Here is a 21,450-nt window from a genome sequence, read left to right on the forward strand (position 1 = left end):
TAATAAAAATCCCTGGTTTCCAGAGGAACTGCTGAAGTGCTCAGACACTCTGGAGTTGCATAATGTGCTACATTTAGAGGGGTGGAAAGACAGCAGCCTTCTAAACATCACGCTCTGATTGCAGTGGGCACCTTGAGAGGAAAATGAAAATGGAGAGGGAAAGGCAAGTTTATATAAAACCCCAGTAAGGAGTCATGATTTGCTGTGCTATTGTAAGAAAGGTACAGTGTGGGATTATCAGCTGTAGAAACACTGAAGGTAAAAGTTAAATCTTCAAAAGACCAGGTGGATTCTAGAGTACGTAAGATGCTTGTAAAGAGAAATGTCGTTTGGTTCACTGACAGTGGAATGCTAACCTTATTTTTTTGCCATTTAATTATGAACATGAAGTATTCATGAGCTGTAGAGATAAGCAAAGATTTATGTCTTTGTTCTCAATTGAGAACTAGTAGATGTGCATAGATAAGCAGTACAAATCTAGAGGCCGTATCTAATAATTTGTTCAGGCTGTGCAGTGCTTCCAGTGTGTTTTGCAAACCTCATTCTTTCCACCTTGCTTTTACACAGAACTTCAGGCGCAGGTTCCTGTGTAGCTGGGAATCTCTAATCCCTGCTGACTGCTTCACTGCACCATCTGCTTGTTTTCTGGTTTTGGTTCCCCCCCCCCCCCCCCCCCGCTAAGATTTTAAACTGGGAAATCAAACTTCTGGACTGGATTCTTCCTTTTTGTTGTGAACTGTACTTGTCATGAAGTCTCGACAAGTAGTCAAAACTTGCAGAAGGTCCAGCTGCATGCTCAGAAGGCCTCCAAAACATCCCTTCACTGAGGACCGATTTTGAGTTAACCAGTACGTAACGTTCTGTTTCCTGCCTAGTAAACAGCTCCACAGACTGCCCAGTACCTCTGCTATTCGCACAGGAGGGAAGTCTGTTGAGCAGAGCAGTGTTTGTAAGCCAGTTACTTTCCTAGGGATGGGCAGTTAAGGGTATGTGTAAAATATGTGCCCATATTCTTACCCCTCCGTGAGATTCCGCTTGCAAAAGCAGCTAGGATTTTCTTTGTGGTAAAAGATGTACGCAGGCATGAATTCTTCAGCGTTAAGGGCCAGGGAGTCGTTTGTGTTAGATCACTGTGTGGATTTTCTGTGGGCTGATGATTGCTCCAAGCGAAGTGGACAAGCTGTAGACTCGAAGACCTTGTATATGAACCTTGTATAATCACAAAAAACCCTGTTTCCAGTGTGCCTGGGCAGTTTCAGTTACCTAGAAAGGTGATGTCAGGAACCAGAAAATGCAGCTGCAGTTTCCAAAAGTAGGTAACTTCAGTCCAGCTTTGTTTTGTTCTTTAAAAGGGGGCTGGGGGAGGAACACCTGAAATACAGTTTTGTCTTTGTTTCCAATCTCCACGGGTCTTGTTCAGTGAGGCATAGCTTTCTGCATGGAGATCTTTTTCCAGCGATGAGGAGTCACATTAGTATCATCTTTCCAGGGACATCCTGTTGACATCACAAACTAAGGTCAGTTCCTCAGCTGCTGAAATGAAGTATTAAAAACTAAAAAGCAAATGAAAATACGCTACAGGCTACAGACTTCTGGCTCTGCTCTCAAACAGCAGAGTCTAAAGTGAAATTCTAATAGGCTGAACTGACCTTTCTTCAAAACCGATTTATAGTATCCTTTTTTCTGTAGCATTAATTTGCAAATGTGAGCTGTTGATTACTTATCTCAATAATGCATTGGTAATGACCAGCTAAGCCACAAGCTGTATTTAAAAGAACCCCAAACTTCTTCCAGCTATAAAAGAAATACGAAACAACTGTTCTCTGTACCTTTGCATTCACAAAGAGCTGTTATTAGTTGCTTAGCTACCAGTGACCCTTCTTAAATTTCCATTTAGAAAAAGTGATGAATTCAAAATCATGAGGGGGTTCTATCACAGATAAAAAATCTCAAAGTATATTAACTGCAGAATTTCAATAAGATTATTTTTTCAGAGCTTTAAACAACAACAACATACAAACAAAACCAAGATCACTCACTGCCCCCACCCCCCAAAAAACCTCCCAAACCCCAACAACCCCAAAAAAAGGCAAACAAGCAAAACCCAGGACAGCAAGAACACACTCAATGTTTTGCTAAAGGATGATTTATGCTTTGTGTATATATATATGAAGACTAAGTTAGGGCTGATTATGTGGCTGCTGTAGTTCATTGACCTTTTAAAAATAAATGTGTAGGGCCTCTTTACTGATCATTTCTAGGCAAAAGAACATCATTAAAGAAGAGTTATGCTGACATACGCTTTCAGATTTATCTCAAATGTTAGTCACTGCAAAGAGGGTGTAGATGCCCAAACCATAATATTTGAAAGCCAAGAAACAGGATGAAATCAAAACTTAAAACTAACAGGCTTTTTGCACTTTTAATAAATTTATTTTTATTTATCTGTAGTTAAATAGACAGCCTGGGAAATGGACCTGGGTAGGGAACCAAATCTCTTCTCTGAGTATTCCCAGAGAAGGGATAGAATTGTGCCGTAGTTAGAAGGGAAACAAAGGGAGGCACATGGTAATTCTCACCTTTCATGTTACTTTCATTGTCAAACTTCCCATTTTATCTATTATAAATATATATCATCCATTCATTTTTTTCCAGATGTTAAACCATCTAACATTTTGGTAAACTCTAGAGGTGAAATCAAGCTTTGTGATTTTGGTGTCAGTGGACAACTGATAGATTCTATGGCAAACTCGTTTGTTGGCACACGCTCCTACATGTCTGTAAGTACAGATTTTATAGCTTTGAGTTTACTATACATTATGGTAGAGTTATCACATTTCCAGTAATCAAACAAGAAACCAACTATTGCCGTTACTACTGCTGTCATAGTCAAGTGCTTCCGGCATTCCAGGAATATTCCAGTATCATATCAGATTGTGCGTGGGGGTAAGGAACCGTTGAAAGAAAAGATGAGCAACGTGTATAAAACATAATTTTATAACATTACAAGAGAGATGCAGTTGTGTCTACGCTGCAGAATCAAATCGGTTAATGCATTTGGGGTTTGTGTACATGTGTCTGCAAAAAAGCCAAGTATTTTTAGCTTGCTTTCCTTGTGAAGTGTGGTTCTCCTTCCACTTCAGCATTTTGCTGCAGTCACTTACGTAGGCAAGCTGCTGCCTCACTAGCGAACCTGTTGTGTCTCTCCCTGGGATCCAACACAGCTGCAGCAAGAAGAGAAAGCATGGGAGTGGCTAGTGTGGACAAGGCCACAGCAGCTAATCTGAGGCTGTTTACAGGGTGTTCTTTATTCCTGTATAGGAGGAATACCTTGAAACTTGCTCCTCAGATGAACTACGCGTTATGTGAAAGTCAGAGTTAATGGAAATAACAGGTCTCTTATTCTAAACTGCACGCCTTGTTCAGCATACAGCCAATTAACTCGTGCGATCAGAGTGTTCAGAGGTTCTGCTCTGATTGAAACCCTGTGGGCTTAAACTTAAAGGAGAAAAGCATAATAATGCTGCTTCTGCTCAGCATGGGACCTGCATTTCAACATCTCTTCTCTTTGTCATTTAATATTGGTGAGATACTTGAAGTAAAACTGTGGCTTATGTTCCCACATACATCTAGGGGCTGCTGTTAATTAGCAAAAAAATCACAGCTCCATCTCTTTTAGGCCCTTGACATCCAGCTGGCTTTCCCTTTTTCTTCTAGTAGAAGGAATGAGAGCAAAGTGCTTTCTACCTTCCATTTTCTTCAATTCATTGTTTTTACAGACTGAGATTTAGTTTTGCTCTCTGTCATCATATGTCACAGACCAAGCCACGATGGAGACTTTATTCTTTTTGATAGTGTCTCAAATACCTGTTCTTGTAGTATGTCCCTTAGCATTTTTTTTCAAATAACAGCTATAGGATTGTTACGTGCCGAACAACATCCTGTTCTACCATCTGAAGGTGTGTACAATCAACATTTAACTTGAACATGTTTTCTAGATTTAAATTATTTTTGTGTAACTAGTACTCTGTGTGTGTGTTCTGCTTTTTCTCATCCACTCACTTCTTCCTTTACACTTATATTTATGAAAATGTATTGTGTGTCTTTGGTTTTGGGTATCTTTATCCATTGTTCAGCAATTGTGTAGTTTATCCAGATGGCTTTGGAACTAGCTGAGGTGGGACACTGAAGAAAGCTCAAATATAATCTCGGTAATTGTTAAAAAATTAATGTAACAACACTATCACCCATTATGGCAGAGGGAAGAGGCTTTACAGTAATGCTGTATTCTTACGTTCTGCACGTTTCAAATTACATACGTGTACACATATAGTTTGGCAAGAATCTCCATCATTTTGGTAAAATACGAGATTGATCTTTTAAAAGAGAACAGAAAAGCAAAGTTAGTGTTTTCTTTGAGAAGTCTTAGAACAGATTCAAGGATGATGTAGATTGATGTATTAAAAAATGTATTGCAGAAACCATTCAGTACTCAGTGTAGGACTGATAAAGCAAGAGCAAAAACTAAGCCAAAGGAGTTAGTTAAGGACTAATCTTATGTGTTATATTTTAAGCAGAAACAGAAAATGGTTGTGTTGACCAAAACTGAGTATCTGTGGAACAATGTGATTGGAATATCCACATATGGTTTAATCATGGTTCAGTTGACCAAAAAAAAAAAAATCCCGTACCTGAATATCTTTCCAGTGTTCAAGTCTCCTAAAGAGAATACAGAATATACTTCTAGCTGTCTCTTACCTGCATAAGTTTTAGTGATACTTACATCAGCATGTGCTTATTATCTATCTAAAATTTGTTTGTTCCTTTTCAGTTTTGTTTTTTTTTCCTGAGAAAAAAATTTAAGCCTGTTGCCTTTTTGTTTGTCAGGCCAGAATGTGCAAGCGATTAAGCTGGCAGAACACATGTTTATCTTCCTATCTGGTACATATATTTTTCAATAATTATACCTCCAGGAAAGGTCTGTGCCCTACATAATGCTTTATCATTCAGTTTGTATGTTATGTTTCATTATTATTTTGCTGGATTATAGAGCTCAACAGTTTGTTTAGAAATTACTTGTTTATGGATCTAAAATGGCAGTATGCATGCGTATAATAGTCCTTGCATCGATGCATTTCTGCTATAGGGAGCTATGCGAACGGTATTGGCTGGAAAGTGTCACAAACCACAAGATTATTACTAGAGTACTGGGTCACTTTTAGACCCATATAAAATCAATAAAGTTACTTTCCCTCTCCTTCCCACAGCAGAAAACCAAGAACAGCTTCTCAGAGAAACCAGGTGAATCTTTAGTTGCCCATACTAGTTTTGCTTTTTTGCTTTTTAATTATCCCATCATTAATAGTTGTAACATTTAGATATTATGCTAAAGAAATAAAACATCAACATAATAGCATCAGTTTTAAAAAGTCTCAAAGTAATTTGCAGTGGTGGTATGCAGTGTTTGTGGAACTTTTGGAACTCCAGATGATATATTTTAAAGAAAAAGATCAATAAGTCACTGGAATGTTACGCTAACAATTTGGGGTTTCATCCTTCATTTTATCCAGGCTGTTGCAGAATGCAGTCTTTTGCTTTCTTGTTACAATACTGTCTCTCCTCCCATTTGTTTTATATTATTATTTTGTAGCCGGAAAGACTACAGGGAACTCATTATTCAGTGCAATCGGATATATGGAGTATGGGGTTGTCACTGGTAGAAATGGCTATTGGCAGATACCCGATTCCTCCTCCTGACTCGAAGGAGCTTGAGTTAATGTTTGGCTGCCCAGTGGAGGGAGATTCTCCAGTTACAGAGACCTCGCCCAGGCAAAGAACTCCTGGTCGACCAGTGAGCTGTAAGTTACAACAACTCTTTTCCAGTACCCTCCTTTGTCAGGTTAAAGGTCTTCCTTACCCAGTACTGGTCTGCAGTGTGGCTTTAAACTTTAAAAAAGAAAAAAAATAATCAGGATTGTATTGGGCACCTGGCTCTGTCTCACTATGAGGAGGTACCTGACGGTCAAGGACCAGAGATCCTTTAGTTAATAACTGAGTGTTTGTGAGCACCATTAAGATCCCAGTCTATTGTAATGGTTCATGTCTCTTAAGATGCAGTGCTGATCAAAGTACAGTAGGATGATTCCTAGTGAAGGTTATGGTTTGGATCAGACCTGGAAATGATGTCTTCTTGCATTAAAGTCTTTCCCTGTTGCTGTTCCTTTTTCCCCCTGTAAATTTACTGGATGCCATGTAGGAATAGAGTGAGTATCTGACTTAGCTTCTTAAAACACCCCTACCATGGAAGGAGAGTAACGCTGTATTTTTTCACTTCTACAATTTCTTCTTAGCCTATGGACCAGACAGCAGACCCCCAATGGCAATCTTTGAACTTCTTGATTACATCGTCAATGAGGTAATTGGCGATTTGCACTTGTACTAATACAATTGTATATTTTTAAGTATCCCAGAATTGAGGGGCTATGGGGTTAGTGTTAGGATAAGCCAGGTCTTCTGATCTTTTTATTGCTGCAGTGTGAGAGAGACATCCTTGTTATTTGTGTTGGCTTGATTTTAAATTATATCCAGGAAAAATCTAGTTCATTGTTCTGCGTCATTTAAGTAGGTTTATATGCATTTTTCCAGCCTGGATCATGCAACCTGTTAGGCAACTCAATAGCAAACAGTATGGTCAAGCATATACAAAACTTTTTTATTTATTTAACTTGTTTTAGTCTTATGAACAACCTAAGTGATAATACTGTATTTTTCAAATAGTTAAGCTGCAAGGCTAGTTAACAAAGACTATCAATTCTAAAATACCAGTCTGTTTCCAGTATTTTCACAAGTGCTACTGAAATTGATGTGACTTCACTGCTTCTGTCCTTTGGGGGGGCAGGGGGAAGCATGCTCATGTTAGCTGTGGTTTGTAACAGCTGGATAACATTGTTCCAGGTGAATGAATTATAAAGTCTGATGCACCTAGTTAAAAAGCACAGTTGGTGTGCAGGTCACTGCAAAGACTAATGTTGCTTATGCTACTGTACATATACTGATAAATTGCTTCATTTCCTTGCACAATTCTCCTCTCGCATTACAAACCTGTTTTAATATATATTTAATAGAGTTAGCATTGGATTACTTAAAATACTATGGTCCTGTGTTTGGAGCGTCCCTGAGGGGAGCAGTTTAAGATGAAAAGCTGTGATAGTTGAGAATTTGGCACGATTATCTTCTGCAGCCTTTACTGTAGGGCAAGCGATATTCAGCATGAACTGCTGCATCCAAGAAAGCCTGTACCGCAGGGGTAACGGAAAGCAGGCCACATCTCAACTCTGTACATACAAGTAACCGGTGTGTAAGTGCTTGCAGGACCCATGGTGTAAGCATGAAAAGTTAACTCTTGACCATATAGCAAATGTCATGGAGCAGAAGACAGTAATACGCAGTTCTACACAGTATCTTTCCTGTCTTCATCAGAATTATTTTTCAATTCAGAACCTGAACAGACTCATTCCCTGGGACAGCATATTTAGATCAAAAGGATTATGAAGCTAATGATGTGCAGGGCATCTTCCCTATCCCAAACCTGAGATTAGTAGCAAAGAGAATAACAGTGCTAATCACTGCCAGCTGCTCTGAGCCTTCTTTAATGACAGCTCAAGGCTGTTAACCCCATTCAGGTGTGTTTATGGAAAAAACCCCACCAAATACAAAACCCAACAAAAACCACCCCACCATAGAAACTAGCTCTGGTCTGATTTGTTACTGAAACACCTAAACTCCACCAGCTGTGAGACCAATAACCCAAATTAGTCAGTAATAAACTCAGCATCTTTTATAAATCCTGTGACAGCATGTCCTTTATTCGTAAGTATGGAGGCTGAAGCCTGCCTGACTTCTGTTTCAGAGCTCAGCTTTAAAAGGCGGCCTGGGTAGCGTAGGGCTTTGCAGCTTTACCCAGATGTAGGACATATTATTGGTAGATCTCTGGGTAGGTTGTGCATCATCATGTATTAGTTATGCTGAATGACTGCTGTGTGCTTTTTGTTTTTTTTTTTTTTTTTAATTTATTTTTAGCCACCTCCAAAACTGCCCAATGGTGTGTTTGGCTCTGAATTTCAAGATTTTGTTAACAAATGGTGAGTATTTTCTCTATGGCTAAGTTGTGAAGGGTCACATTTGGGATCAGCCCTGCTGCATTACTTTATCAATATCAATCAGTGGGAGTCCCTGCTTGTAGGCCATGGCAAATGGAAAGTCATTTCAATTAGCATAATCCTCTTTCTGTGACTGTTGATGTGACTAAAGCTCATTTTACAGGCACCAGCTTGACAGCATATACATCCAAAGAGAATCCCAAAGCTGAGAGATGTTCTGCTTTTTTTAAGATGCAATGTCTGCTTCTGTGCAATTTGGAGTACTTTCTCAGTATTGAAGGCCCTGTAGTACTTGGGGACCCTGATCATACAGCACATTTCTAAAGCAGAATCCTTACTTCTAAGGTTAACCTTTGCAGCGACTGTTCCATATGATGCAGAAGTCTTACAGGATCCAGATGTGTTTTCTTTCCCAGTCCTTCCCTGAACTAACATCTTTATCACAGCAGTCGTTCTCCCATCTGTTTACTTTTCCAGTTGTACTTCAGTGGTACCAGCACTGAACCAGTTTATCCAGTGCTGAGGGAGGAGGTTCATTGCAGTTTGAAAAGTTAGTTTATATATTAAAAGCTATGTATGTGTATTTACTGTTTCCAAAAGGAATAACAGTTACGCGATATCTGTGCTTGATACTGAGCTTGAGAAGACTTGAGTAAAAGAAACTTGAGGAGTAAAGTAGTTCATATGGTTGAGTTGTTGTTTAAATAGGAATTTGATCTCTGCAGTTTGTTGTAGACCTTCCTTCCTGCCCCACCAACCAGTACTGGACAACTCAGGATTTCATACCTCTAGCAATACCTGTGAAACCTACAGAGGGGGACTGCTTATGGACCCCGATCCGTGTGTGCGAGGCACTATGTTACCTGATGCTTTTATCTAGAGTGGTAGCTGCTTCAGGACAGAGCAGTACACCAGCATGAGACAACTTTGAAAGATAATAGTGTGTAACTTGTGTAACACTTTCTGTTTTCCCAGTTTAATTAAAAATCCTGCTGAGAGAGCTGATTTGAAGCAGCTGATGGTAAGTGAAAGCTTGTAACTTGAACTAAGAGCACTCTTGCATGCAGGGTGGGTTCCTCAGCTGACCTGAGATCAGGATCAGAGCATATGGCCTGGTGTCATTTGTGGTCATTGACACAAGCAGCTCAAACCGTTTGAGGAGGGGCTGCAGGCTTCCACACACTCCTAGAACAGGGACTGTCAAGGAGATGAAAAGCGGTGGGTTGGAGTCTGCCATTTGGTAATTACAGTGAGTATATGACCTAATGCTGTTAAATTAATTAGCAAAATAATTCTTTCTTGAGTTTATTAGCCAATAATAAAGTACATAGATTAGTACTTTTAGGAGGATGGAAGAAGAAAATTCGCCATACCTTATGGACTAGTTAAATACATTTTTATTATCCATTGTGAAATGCTATTTGCCTTTTTCTCATCAGCTTTGTCTTGCAAAATCTTTAGAACTACTAGACACAAACAAATCCTGCATCTTTTCTGCATGAAATGACCTTATCTGTTTCAGTGGATCTTTTCACAGCCTTAAGTGTAATGCTAAGGCTTAAGTTTTACTGCAGAAAATCAAGTTTGCCCTGCCCTGATCCTGCTGTACAATATGGGTGCAAAATGCAATCAGACTTGTATGACAAAAAGCCTTTCTGTGCACAGGCAAACATTTTCCAGACTATTATCTTAAGTGGCTGAGTCACATCCTTATCGCATACTGCGGTGCGAGTATTCTGCAATAGGCACTGTGTAGGCAGTATTCCTCTGGAATACTTTGCGATGTGTACATTTCTTATGCTGTTACGTTATGTTATTGCTGGAATCCTGCAGAAAAGCTCTACTGGGCACTTCCTGTGGTTTGCCAGATGTTATAGCTGGCTTGAATACCGAAAGTGAACTGGACTTACTGTATTTCATGTTCTTCAACATAATTATTTAACAGATTGAGTGCTTGACTAATACTGTTGTTCTCCTCTGCTCAGATTCACGCTTTCATTAAGAGATCTGAAGCGGAGGAGGTGGATTTTGCGGGGTGGCTTTGTTCAACCATAGGCCTTAACCAACCGAGTACACCCACGCATGCTGCTGGAGTCTGAATATGGAAGAGCAAATCCTGCACTGTACATCTGTTAACAACAATGCTATTTTGGTCCTATTTCCTCAGCTTGTACCTGTTCAAACATGTATTTCACCTCTTAAGGAAGAATGTCTTTATAGCATGTGCCAAATGGTTTAAAATTTTGTCATAAACTAATTGGTATTGTATTGGATTACCTACGTTTACTGACCAAAAATGTAAGATGTTTAAGTTACAGTGCTTGCTGATTTTAAGTGATTATGGATATTCTTTCTTAATGAAAATATCACTGGGGGTGTTTACCCCCAGCTTGTTTGAACTTTATCGAGATTCTTTGTAAATCGTTGGTACTTCAATCATGCTTACCTGATCTCCTACGCAGAAAGGGTTAGGGATGCTCTAAAACTGTATCTGTCGAGCATGCTTCTGCTGCTGCCAAACTGTATCTGAAAGTTAGGCCTAAATGGTTCCAGTTTTGCTGTTGTTAGAGATCTCTCTTTCTAAGTAAAGAAGACAAGAGCTCTGCATTTCTTGGAATGTACAGGGCAATATTCTAATTGTAGACTTGTTCATATTTCTATATTTATTTTTAAAACATATCATCATACTTGGATTTAGTGATGTATGTCTTTCTAATTGATTTTTAAAAGTTAGTTCTTGGAAGTGTCCTACGGAATCAAGACAAAGATCCAGGCAGTTTGCTTTCTTTTAACCTAAAGTTTCATGACAACTGTGTTTGGTGTCTAAAGTGTATGAAGATTCTCTATTGTTTTATTCTCTCAGATGTTTAGCAATGGGTTCTCTTAATAAATATATTATCATGTAACTTGCCGAAGCTTTTTTTTAGAACTGGAAAACTTCACCAAAGCCTTAGTCCGGAGTCATTGCTGCATTACACACCCTCTTTCTGTCTTTTTCCACAGCCGTGCAACATCCCCCTTTCCCAGAGGTACAAGATTGTGTGTGTAAAATGACAGTGTGAGATGGGGCTTGAGGCAGTCGCCATTCACTGTGTTCATACCTGGCGTAGTGGGTGTCTGTGGGCTGTCAGAGGGAAGCCAGACCACAGAGGTTCTGTCCTCTGGTACAGCAGCACTTGATGCTCAGTGTGGTGCTGGAACCCCCACGTGGGGTGTGACAGGCCTTTCCTGTCACATTAACCACGAGTGTTTGTACTGCGCTCATTTCTTCAGCTTATTTTTTTTCAGAAGACTGTCTTCTGTCAGCAGCAAGTACAGCAACAGCTATGAGCAACGGACCGGCGAGAGGCAGGCGCAGCTGTGTCCTCAGCACAATGCCCTGCTGCCGTAACAGCCTTGCTGAGCAGCTCTATAAAAAGTTCAGCTCCTTGAAAGGATGTTTCAGACAAGGAAATGGCTGAAGTTCTTTCCTAAAAGGAATCCCCATCAGTCTGGATGTGAACTTCCACTTGGCCTTACAGTATCAAGTAGTGGAGAGGGATAGAGTAGCCCTCAGCCCATCAACAGAGGAAATGACTCATTGACACATCCAAGGTTTGCTTCAACTCCTCCTCACTTGAATGTGACTGGTGGTAGTAGTGACACAGCTGTACGGTGCTTGATTTAAAATCTGTCCTGGGTTTTATATGTGAATTACACTAACACACAAAAGAACTACACCAGTACTTCTAACTACTCTGTCAAAGAAATATGCAGTGTGTGAAAAATACGCTTTCAGAGATTTAACTCCCATTTTACTGGTCTGTTACACAGAGGGCAGTTAACTGGAACACTGCAAAGCGCTGTTACGCAGTTATACATAGTAGGACACCAGGAAAAGTACTTTATTCCAATGTGCAATAGAACTGGTCTGTTTTAATCCAAAAGACTCATTCACAGAAGGCAGCAGGAGGTATAGCCTTGAAAACTACTCTGGACCCTGCTAGGGACAAGTAATGTTTTTCGACAGTCAAATTTAGCCTTTGGAGCTGAAACGTGTGAAGGATGGAGAGTGTGGCTGCTGAGCTCCTTCCAAACCAGCTCTTCGCACACATGCTGTCAAAGAATTATTTGATGCTTGAAGCTGTAACATTTTCACCTTGGACTTTTGGAGGGTTTTTTTACTCCCTGTCAGTCTTGTGAAAGCTTTGCTACATCTTTTGCACTCATGCTCTAAGCTCCTTTGTTAAGACATGCAGGATTGTCAAAGAACAATTAGTCTTTAGTACAGGATCAAGCTACATTCAGTTTCTATCGCTGCAAACCGGATCTGAGCCAAATAAACAATCTCTCCTCAGACAATGGCAGGTGCTCACTGCAAGTTGAATCCAAGTCTGATCACACCCAGCATACCTGATGCTTTTCAACATTCCTTTCCTGTTCTTGGAATACTAACACTCTTCTGAAGTTTGCTTTTATTTTCTCTGAGTGATGCCAGAGACAGCAACAGCACCTTTAGATACTAGTAAGGCAGCTGACAAAGTGGCTGAGTTAGAATATTACTTTTATTGTTTGCTTTTTATTGGCTTAACAGTGTAGGTTTCTGTGCTTTTTTTTTTTTTTAAAGTCTTTAAGAACTGATAAAATAACCCCCTGCACCACATGGTGTCTGTACTCTATGAGATGAAAGAAGGTATTCTCTGTCGGCAAGAGGAGCACTAGCTCATCACCTAACCATTGAAGAAATCACAGAGGAGACTTCACATCACTTTCCATTTTATAGCTAAGTTCCTAAGCTACCAACAGTCCTCTTTGACGATAATTTCAAAGCAGAAGGTAGATTTCTGAAATTACTTTGAGGAAAAAAGAAAATAACACTGATTTAAAAATATTAGTTCTGTATTACAAGTAACACAGAACTTGAGGGAAAGAGCAAAAGTAGAAAACCCTTCACTACTACAGTCAGGCTGAGAGTAAAGAGCACCAGTAGGTAGGAAGAGAGGCCACCTCATTACTGCAATCACAGTTGGCTTGACAGTGCAGGACCTGCTTCTCCCAGTGTAGGAACACCTACCTCTCCATCACGAGTCCAGTCTTCCATGTAACAGAGAACAGAGCAGCTGAATGCCTGGAGACAATCCTGGACACATCTTTTCTCACCGTGTATCTTAAAATTCCCAGTTCAGGCAAATGAGGTTATAATATAATCATTGATTCAAGAAACCAGCCTCCACGGCCTGGTTTTATTTGTCAGCATCAGCAAATAAGAACAGACAAATTATTGCTTTTAGCATACATGTTAAATTAGTCGGACTTGATAAACAACTTCTCCCATCCACATATAAAAGACTTGGTAAGCTACATTAGATTGTAAATGTGGAACAGATTATATGCTACATATTTGCGCAGCAAATTTTCCTTCTTTTAACATGTAAGCCAAGATGTGCCAAGCTTGTGACATTCATGTGCTCAAGAGTAACCTCCCTCGGCTCCAAGAGCCTGGCAGATCACACTGTTCGTACACCGGACAAAACAAAAATCCGTTAGTGATTTTACAGTTGATGAAGAAATTCCTGAGTCTGTATTAAAAACCTTCTCTCAAGAATCTGATTCCTCCTCCTCTTCCTCCTCCTCCTCTTCATGATGTTTAAGACTTAGGTGTAATTCAGTTTGATTGATAGCAGCCTCATTGTCCATCTGCCCAAGAGTCTGTTGCAATAAAAAAGTTTATCTTGCAGATTATCAAAACGAGCAGCGATACTGAATGCTTCTCAAATTGCTATTAAAACTGCACAGTCACAGGGTCGTTTAGAACCTCATTGCTAGAACTGCTGACTGCAAGAGCCCATCACACTGACAAGCACCGGTTCACAGAAGAGCTTCGCCTAGTTCAGGCTGACCGTACATTTTGTAAGTTCAGATGGAATCTGTGCCTCCACCATTGGTTGGTTTAAACAGTTGAAGAGTATCAGCACAACACTTAATGAGCGGCAAACTGAAGCTACGCCAGCAGAAAGGAGGCTTTTCTCCACCTCCCTGGAAACAACAGGCTGCTTTCAGGAAAGGGAAAAGGCAAAAGCCTTGAAACATAAACCAGCACCAAACCAGACAGGTTTTGCAGCTGAGCTTTTCAGTTCACAAGCAGCATAAAGACAGTCAGTGTGAAGAACTCTAAATGCAAACCACCCACAGCAGCACCTGCAGCTGCTCACAGCGCTGGCTCTCCCCAGCACAGGGCAGGCCAGTGCCTTGCCTTCCCCCGGCAAGGGCTGCTCTTACCGTTTGTGTCTCCTCCGCAGCAGACGAAGAGGCTGCTACGCTCTCCTCCCCGGACCTCATCATGGACTGCAGCGCCAGCTCTTCCACCTGCCAACAAGGGAACGCAGAAGCCTTTGCATTTATTTCTTGGACATTGTATTTCAAGTACTACATATTTAAAAAATATTTTTTTTTTAATAACAGAAAGCTTTTAAATCGCGTTTCACCACTTTCCAGCTTCAATACACGGCAGGACGGTGATGACCCCGCACCAGCCGCGTTTACCGGGACACCCCAGCTGAGTGTAGCTTCGCGTGTATTTTGCCGAGGTGAAAAGCCACGGGGGTTCAGCAGCAGGCACGGCCCCCCCGAGCGCGGCAGCCGCTGGCTCACAGCGCCGGTGCTGGGCGCAGTCACCGAGGCTGGAACAGACCTTTGGGACCACGGAGCCCACCCGTTAACCCGGCTCTGCCAAGGCCGCCACTAAGCCAAGCCGCTAAGCGCCGCAGCCGCGCGGTTTCTAAGCGCCTGGAGGGGTGGCGGACCCCCCGCGCCGCCGGTGCTCGCGGAGGCGGTACCCGCACCGCGCCTTAGGCCCCGGCCAACAGGCAGGCGCGGCCCCGCCGCAGCCCGCGCCCCCCCCTCCCCGCCTCCCGCCGCGCCGGGCCCGGCCGCCCCCGCCCCGCGTTGGGCCCCCGCCCCGGCCGGTGCCCGCGGACCTTGAGGCGGGTGAGCTGGTCGCGCAGCGCCGCCTTCACCCGCAGCAGCGTCTCCTCCTCCTTGCGCAGCTCCTGCAGGCGGCTCAGCATCCTGCGCCGCGCCCCGCCACGCCGCGGGTACCGCACCGGGCGGCGGCAGCGCCCCCTGCGGCAGGGCGGACCGCCCGCCCCCGCCCGCCGTCACGCCGCCGCCATTTGCACGTGTCCGGGCAGCGGCTGCCCCCACGTGGCCGCTTGGCGTCACGGCCCCGCTCCGGCCCCAGCGGCGCCCCGGGCAGCCCGGCCCCGCCCTGCTCTTCGGTTTCCACTTGAAAACCGGCTCGAAAACGCAGGGCCGCGCCGGGAAGAACGCACAAGACGGCGGTTCCCTGCTCCAACAGCATTTATTGGCTGCAAACCCGCGGTACCGCGCTCCCAGCCCCAACGGGCGCGCACCGCGCAGGGTTCACGCTTCAGCCTTGGCCTTGGCCGCCGGCTTGGCTGCCTTGGCAGGCTTGGCTGCCTTGGCTGGGGTCTTCGCCCTGGGCTCGGCTGGGGCCTTGGCTGCAAGCTTGGCCTTGGCTTTCTTCTCCTCCTTAAGTTTATGCTAAAAAATAAAAGAAGACAAAAAGATCATCAGCGCATAATCTGAAGCACCAAACCCTATTTCGGCTGCCCCGGCTTCCACGCTCACTCACATTCTGCGCATGGCGCAGGATGGTGTTGCGTCGCATTGTTTTGGCGTATGGGTTCAACTTGATCATGATTCTCAGGTTCTTCAGTGGGTTCTTCTTCAGGACTCTACGGCGAATCTTTTTCCTGAGAAGAAAACAGGTGTCACCATCTTATTTCACAATTCATGTTCTGCTACATTTTCCCTGAAGTTTGGAGCACCGTAATCTCTTACTATTTAAACCCAGAAATTAAAGAAACCCCAGCTCTACCCGACGTCCCAGCGCAGAGATTGCCAAGCTCACTACAAAGCCTCAGGCGTGGCAGTTACTAAAGGGGCACAGCACTTCACATTCCTCAAGTAAGAATTCTTACTTTGGAGCACGCAGTGCCTTCTGGATTTCTTGGCTTCTCATGATTCTCCCAATGTCTGTATTGGTCATCTTGTGCATCGGCAGGCTGCGAAACAACGTCCAAAGCGTTAAGTTGGGTGATAAAAATACGGCTTGCTCAATGAAAACTGGAATTCAGGAAGAAGTACTCGTATTCATCTCACTAATATTCTGCCTCCCAACGGAAGAGCCCGTGACAGCCCCACCACGCCCATGCTATCCGAGCTTACTTATAGTCGCTCTTCAGCGTAGCGGCTTTGCGCCAGGTGCCGTACAGATCATCCAGCTTGCGGAAGGCACTTTCCGTCCAAATGCAGAAACGTCCAACGTGGCCCCCGGGAGCAAGTCTCAGCAGGTTCAGCTTGTTCACATTGAGAAGAGTGATTCCTGTAGGAAAACAGGCAAACCAATCCCTTTAGTTTGGGATTAAAATAAAGGAATGCAAACCTAAGCAATAAACACACGAGAAAGCCCCTGTCTGTTTAAGTGTACTTCTTAGCTTTGACATTAGTTACACCTATGTATGAAAAATTATTTCATTTTAAAAATAATCATCAGCCTTTTACCAGCAACAAACTTGACAGCCTCATTTTTAACTGCTCCAAATGCAGTTTTGGGTCAGCAACGGCTGTAACATTTGCCATAAACACTCTCCATATCACCAGAACACATTCTTAGAACATATTAGCTACTTCAGCAAGTCAGAACTTCCACAAAATCATGTGTTTCAGAAACACGGACCAGTGAAGTGGAATCTCATCATTCTAGGCAGTCTCCCAACCCAAAAGCAAGCGTGTCCCAGGTTAAAATTACCTGGGATATTCCGGAAGGCTCTAATGATACCATTGTCCTCATTGTAGATGATGCAGGGCCCCCGGCGCTGGATCCGACGGCGATTCCTCATTTTACCCTTTCCGGCCCGCATACGCTGGGAGGCATAAACCTGTATAAAAATGGATGGTGAATATTCAAAATAGCCCAAATCCCACCAGTAAGACACAGTAAAACTGCCTTAGTCAGAACTTCACAATCATCACTACGTATCTGAAACACGGACCAGTGAGAAGTTCATCATTCTTTACAGTTAAAAAAAAACAAACAAACATGCAATTAATGTTACACTAACACCAAAATGAAGACCATTACAGACAGAGTAAAGCAGTGTAGTAAGAAATTTACTTTGCTTAAACTCTTCTTTTTTTTACAGTTTCTAGTAGTTTTGTTACCAAGGCATTTCTGGCAGCATCAAAACACACACTATTTGGAGTTCCTACTGTGACAAGGCAGAGTCGAATCACCCAGGTTTTGCTTTGAATAACATCCCCATCAACTCACCTTTTTGATGTCATTCCAAGCTTTAAGCTTCTTAAGAAGGAGAACAGCTTCCTTGGTTTTCTTGTAACTCTCAACTTTGTCCTCAACGACCAGAGGGAGTTCTGGAATCTCCTCAATGCGGTGGCCTAGCAAGGATTTTACAAGACACCAAGTTACCCACCGATCTCGGGTGTACGCATTTCTCAGGGTTATTGTCTTGCATAGTCACAAATGATACAAAACAATAAACGGTGGAAATTAATGATCTAATATTCAGGCCTAGTAACTGCAGCAGTGACATTTTAGTGGACTCATGGGTCTGCCTCTGACAGCACTTTACGTACCCAAGTATATATTAAGCAAACCTTTGGCTTCCATGAACAGAAATCAAGCCGAACTGCTGTGCAATTCAAAATTCAATTCCTTTCCATAAACTGCACTGACAAGATTCACATCAGCAACACACACAAAAGCGCCCCAGCATCACCTAACTTCCCACATCGCATAACCGCTACCTTCCCGAGCTGTGTGTAACAGTAATACCCTGCCACCCAGGAACAGACTGCCTCTAAAAAGAATTTAGTTATCCACGAGAAATGTTTTGAGTAATCACATAGTGACTGGTACTGCCCAGGCAACGCAGAACCACCAGCAAACATTTCCAGAGACAGAATTCTCACCTTTAGACATGACCAGTGCCGGAAGAGCAGAGGCTGCCAGAGCAGAACAGATGGCGTAACGCTTTTGAGTCGTGTTCACTCTACGGTGCCAGCGTCGCCAAGTCTTGGTTGGGGCAAACATGCGGCCTCCACGACACATCTATGTATCTACAGTTAAGAACAACCTTTCTGAAGCTTCTTTTTCTAGTGAGACTCTTTAGTCCTTGCTCAGCATTAACTGTTCGTCAACCATCTGTACCAGTACGCTGACAGCAGGCAACTGTCACTGAGCACAGAGTAGGACGCAAATTACGACATCATGGCAAGACAATATGCATATCACATGAGATTCAAGGTATCCACCGCTCTTGCAGCATGTGGGGGAAATCAGTGACAGCTGCTGTTCATTAAAGCAAGTCTGAATTTGCATTCAGAAGGTTCTAATCACATTACAAATTTCTCAAGCCTGGTGGTCTAGATCCCTGCAGGTAGCCATTACCTCAAGTAGAAGATTCCATTTCACATTTACATACTTAAAAAATAATTTTTCTGCTCGATGAGTTCAGTGCACCCAATGCAAGCAGCAGCTATGAAAGGATACATTTCCAAAGGCACCCTGGCCAGAGCGGTGAGTTCCACCACCTCGTACTCGAGGAATACGAGCAACAGCTCTCCCAGTACCCCAAGATTCGGCACTGGTCTGATGACCTGGAACAGAAACATTTTAACTCACATAGCGACATCGCTGCAATTTTCCCAAAGTCACAGATACACCGAGTTCAAGAACACCCATCAGAACTTCCACTGTTATCATGTGTTTCAAAAACACGGACCAATGAAGTGGAATCTCATCATTTCAGCAAAACTAATCCTGATCAGGGGTAAACTAACTCTTACCACATTAAAGATGTGTTTTGGTAGAATCAAGTACATTAACACATGAACTTCTAAGCTTGATTCTCAATTTGGAGGTCCAAAGTGGCACTGCTGTCCCTAGTAAGCTAAAATGTTTACGTGAAACACCATCAGAAACAAACTTGATAATGCATGTTCCTAGCACAAATTTATTGGGAAGCAAAAGCTCTCTGCACCTGCAAGCTTTTGAAGCAACTCTTTTTATTTATGCCCATTTGCACAGGTTTCTTCTTGGCAAATGCCTCAGCAAAGTGCCATGTGGTCAACCCGGAGCAGGGATTATAAAGCACTATTTTTCATCACAGTTTTGCGCCTGATCAATGCTTTCAGACATTTTCTGTTCTTCTTGCAAAGAATGTAGATTCCACTCAAGGAGCTAGGCACCACAGCACTCCTGGTAACAACATTTCAGATAAAAGCCCAGATGCATCAAGAACTTACATCACCATGCTGTTCCCCAGAATATTACAAAAATTTCATACAATTTTAAATGAGATCGAATAACCAGAAGAGTTGCCTCTCCTTCTATACAGAACCCCACTGAACAGAGCTTCTCTTATTTCAGTTCTAAATTAGTTTCAATTTTAGCTCGCCTACATTAAAGTCAAAGGTTAACACAAGCATTTCTCTTCATTTTGTGGTCTAGCCATACCTGCAAGTTCACTGACAGCATAGGGCTGCCGGTTGTTCTTGCGCAAATTGGTGTGAACGAAGTTCACAACATCGGGGCGAATGGGAGCCTTGAACACAGCAGGCAAGGTGACATTTTTGCCTGATGCTTCCCCCTTCTCAGAGTAGACTGATATCAACGGTCGAGCGCAAGCCTGAAAAAGAAAAAAACCCAGCTCTGAAGCACAAGTAAGGTCAATTGTTAGCACTCAGTTTCATCAAATATTGCTCAGAATGAAGGGGTCTTCAGTTCAACAGTGCCAGCATGCTGACAGCAGGCAACTGTCACTGAACACTGGATAAGACGCAAATTACATCATCATAGCAATAATTTTCACTTAAAAATCGTACTCCACAGCACAATCCACATTCAGAAAACTGTACCTGAGGTTCGAAATTCAATCGATTTCCAAGTCATTTGAGCAAAACTAACCTAGAAGTGAAACTCTGGGCTCTTTAGAAACACCTTCTAAATTACTTCCCTTCTACCATTTAAAGAGCCTATATAAAATCCACCTGTGTTTATCCAGTTCACCAAAAGCTTGTTATTTAGATTGTGTTTAACATTTGAAACGCTGCAGCGACTTCTCCAATATAGACTACAAGCAACCAAACTTAGCATCAGACTGAAGTTTGTAAGATTGTAAAGTCTGGGCACTCTGAACAATCCCTGATGCCTCAAAATTTGAGATGAAAAATTTAACTGCTAGCAGTACCAGCTTCCCTTCCAAAAGCTGAAGAGATGTCCAATAATCGCCTGCTGGTACGACCAACACCCTTTAAAAAATAATCTTTTAGCATTATACTGTATTTGTTATTAATAACTCGTGGCAATAGCACAGGCAAAGCATCTTCCTTCCCCTTCCCATCCACAATCCATTTTAGAGGTATTAAAAATACTACACGACTCAGAACTAACCACCTAACAGCAAAGTACTATCTGTGTATCCAATACTGGTTACTAGCAAGGCACCGACTGCTGCAGTTAGTGTGGAGACCCCAACGCAAGAAAAAAACTTGATCAGGGTGAAGGACCCATATCAAAACCTCAGTTGTACTGGTAAGATACGTTGTTCATTTGCGACCTGGTTCCAGACCAAGGCCTCTAAAAGCCTGTTTCGGAACAACAAAAAAAGGTTAAAATAAACAGAAGGGGTTTTACAGAAATCACTCTTTTTCACTCTACATGGGTGCAAAGCATCTGTTTGGCTTTGCTTTAGAGAAACACGTGAGCAAAATAAAAAAGCCCTGCCAGGAGGTGACGCGGGCCCCACGTCCCACGCTGCCCGAGGACAGCGTGACTTCTAACGTCCCGAGCCGAGCTCTCGGCCGCGACCCCCGCCGCGGCCCGCCCCGGCCCCTCTCCAGCCCGCCGGCCGGCCCGGCCTCCCCACACCGCTCCACGCGGCAGGCCCAGCGCTGACGGCTCCAAAATGGCGGCCGGCCGGCCGCCCCACGCCCCCAGCCCTCGGGCTGCCCGCGCCACGGCTCTGCCCGCCGGCACGGCCTGCCTCCCACCAGCCCCGACCCGCCACCCGGCCCGGCCCGGCCCCAGCCCCAGCCCCCCCGGCCCGCCGCGCTCCCGCGGCCCGCGCCTCACCATGGTGGCGGCGGCGGAGCCTCTCGTGCTGCCGCCCGTCCCCCCGCAGCCCCGACCGGAAGAGGAAGGACTCGTGCCTCTCGCCTCAGATGAGCGATGTCCTTCCGCACCCTGCCCGCCGCCTTCTGCCGCGCT

At 43.4% G+C, this 21,450-nt stretch overlaps 3 protein-coding genes across 4 annotated transcripts in view; 1 reads left to right on the plus strand and 2 right to left on the minus strand.

Annotated features, from left to right (window-relative positions):
- The window catches only part of MAP2K1 (mitogen-activated protein kinase kinase 1), a 40,412-nt gene extending 29,347 nt beyond the window's left edge, over positions 1-11,065 (plus strand). The window contains exons 6-11 of the mRNA XM_080396978.1: positions 2,656-2,780; positions 5,651-5,858; positions 6,351-6,415; positions 8,080-8,141; positions 9,135-9,180; positions 10,145-11,065. Of these exons, the coding sequence (XP_080253104.1) occupies positions 2,656-2,780; positions 5,651-5,858; positions 6,351-6,415; positions 8,080-8,141; positions 9,135-9,180; positions 10,145-10,258 (620 nt within the window). The 3' untranslated portion in view covers positions 10,259-11,065. The remainder of the gene's footprint in view (positions 1-2,655; positions 2,781-5,650; positions 5,859-6,350; positions 6,416-8,079; positions 8,142-9,134; positions 9,181-10,144) is intronic.
- A 2,287-nt stretch (positions 11,066-13,352) lies between these two features.
- Positions 13,353-15,349, minus strand: SNAPC5 (small nuclear RNA activating complex polypeptide 5). 2 transcript variants are annotated; one of them, XM_080396997.1, is made up of 3 exons: positions 15,116-15,349; positions 14,418-14,504; positions 13,353-13,847 (listed from the first exon to the last, which is right to left on the minus strand). In XM_080396997.1, the coding sequence occupies exons 1-3, from the start codon at positions 15,203-15,205 to the stop codon at positions 13,737-13,739; spliced, it is 288 nt and encodes a 95-aa protein (XP_080253123.1). In that variant the 5' UTR covers positions 15,206-15,349; the 3' UTR covers positions 13,353-13,736. The 2 variants fall into 2 exon arrangements, with proteins under 2 accessions (XP_080253123.1, XP_080253122.1); XM_080396996.1 differs by lacking the exon at positions 13,353-13,847 and adding an exon at positions 13,854-14,174.
- A 130-nt stretch (positions 15,350-15,479) lies between these two features.
- On the minus strand, positions 15,480-21,447 carry RPL4 (ribosomal protein L4). The gene is made up of 10 exons (XM_080396979.1): positions 21,316-21,447; positions 19,699-19,870; positions 18,733-18,839; positions 18,153-18,291; positions 17,494-17,618; positions 16,972-17,101; positions 16,389-16,545; positions 16,142-16,225; positions 15,793-15,913; positions 15,480-15,701 (listed from the first exon to the last, which is right to left on the minus strand). The coding sequence occupies exons 1-10, from the start codon at positions 21,316-21,318 to the stop codon at positions 15,561-15,563; spliced, it is 1,179 nt and encodes a 392-aa protein (XP_080253105.1). The 5' UTR covers positions 21,319-21,447; the 3' UTR covers positions 15,480-15,560.
- Positions 21,448-21,450: the final 3 nt, after the last annotated feature.

Source organism: Falco punctatus (assembly GCF_963210335.1).
Source record: "Falco punctatus genome assembly, chromosome: 7".
Classification (NCBI taxonomy): Eukaryota; Metazoa; Chordata; class Aves; order Falconiformes; family Falconidae; genus Falco; species Falco punctatus.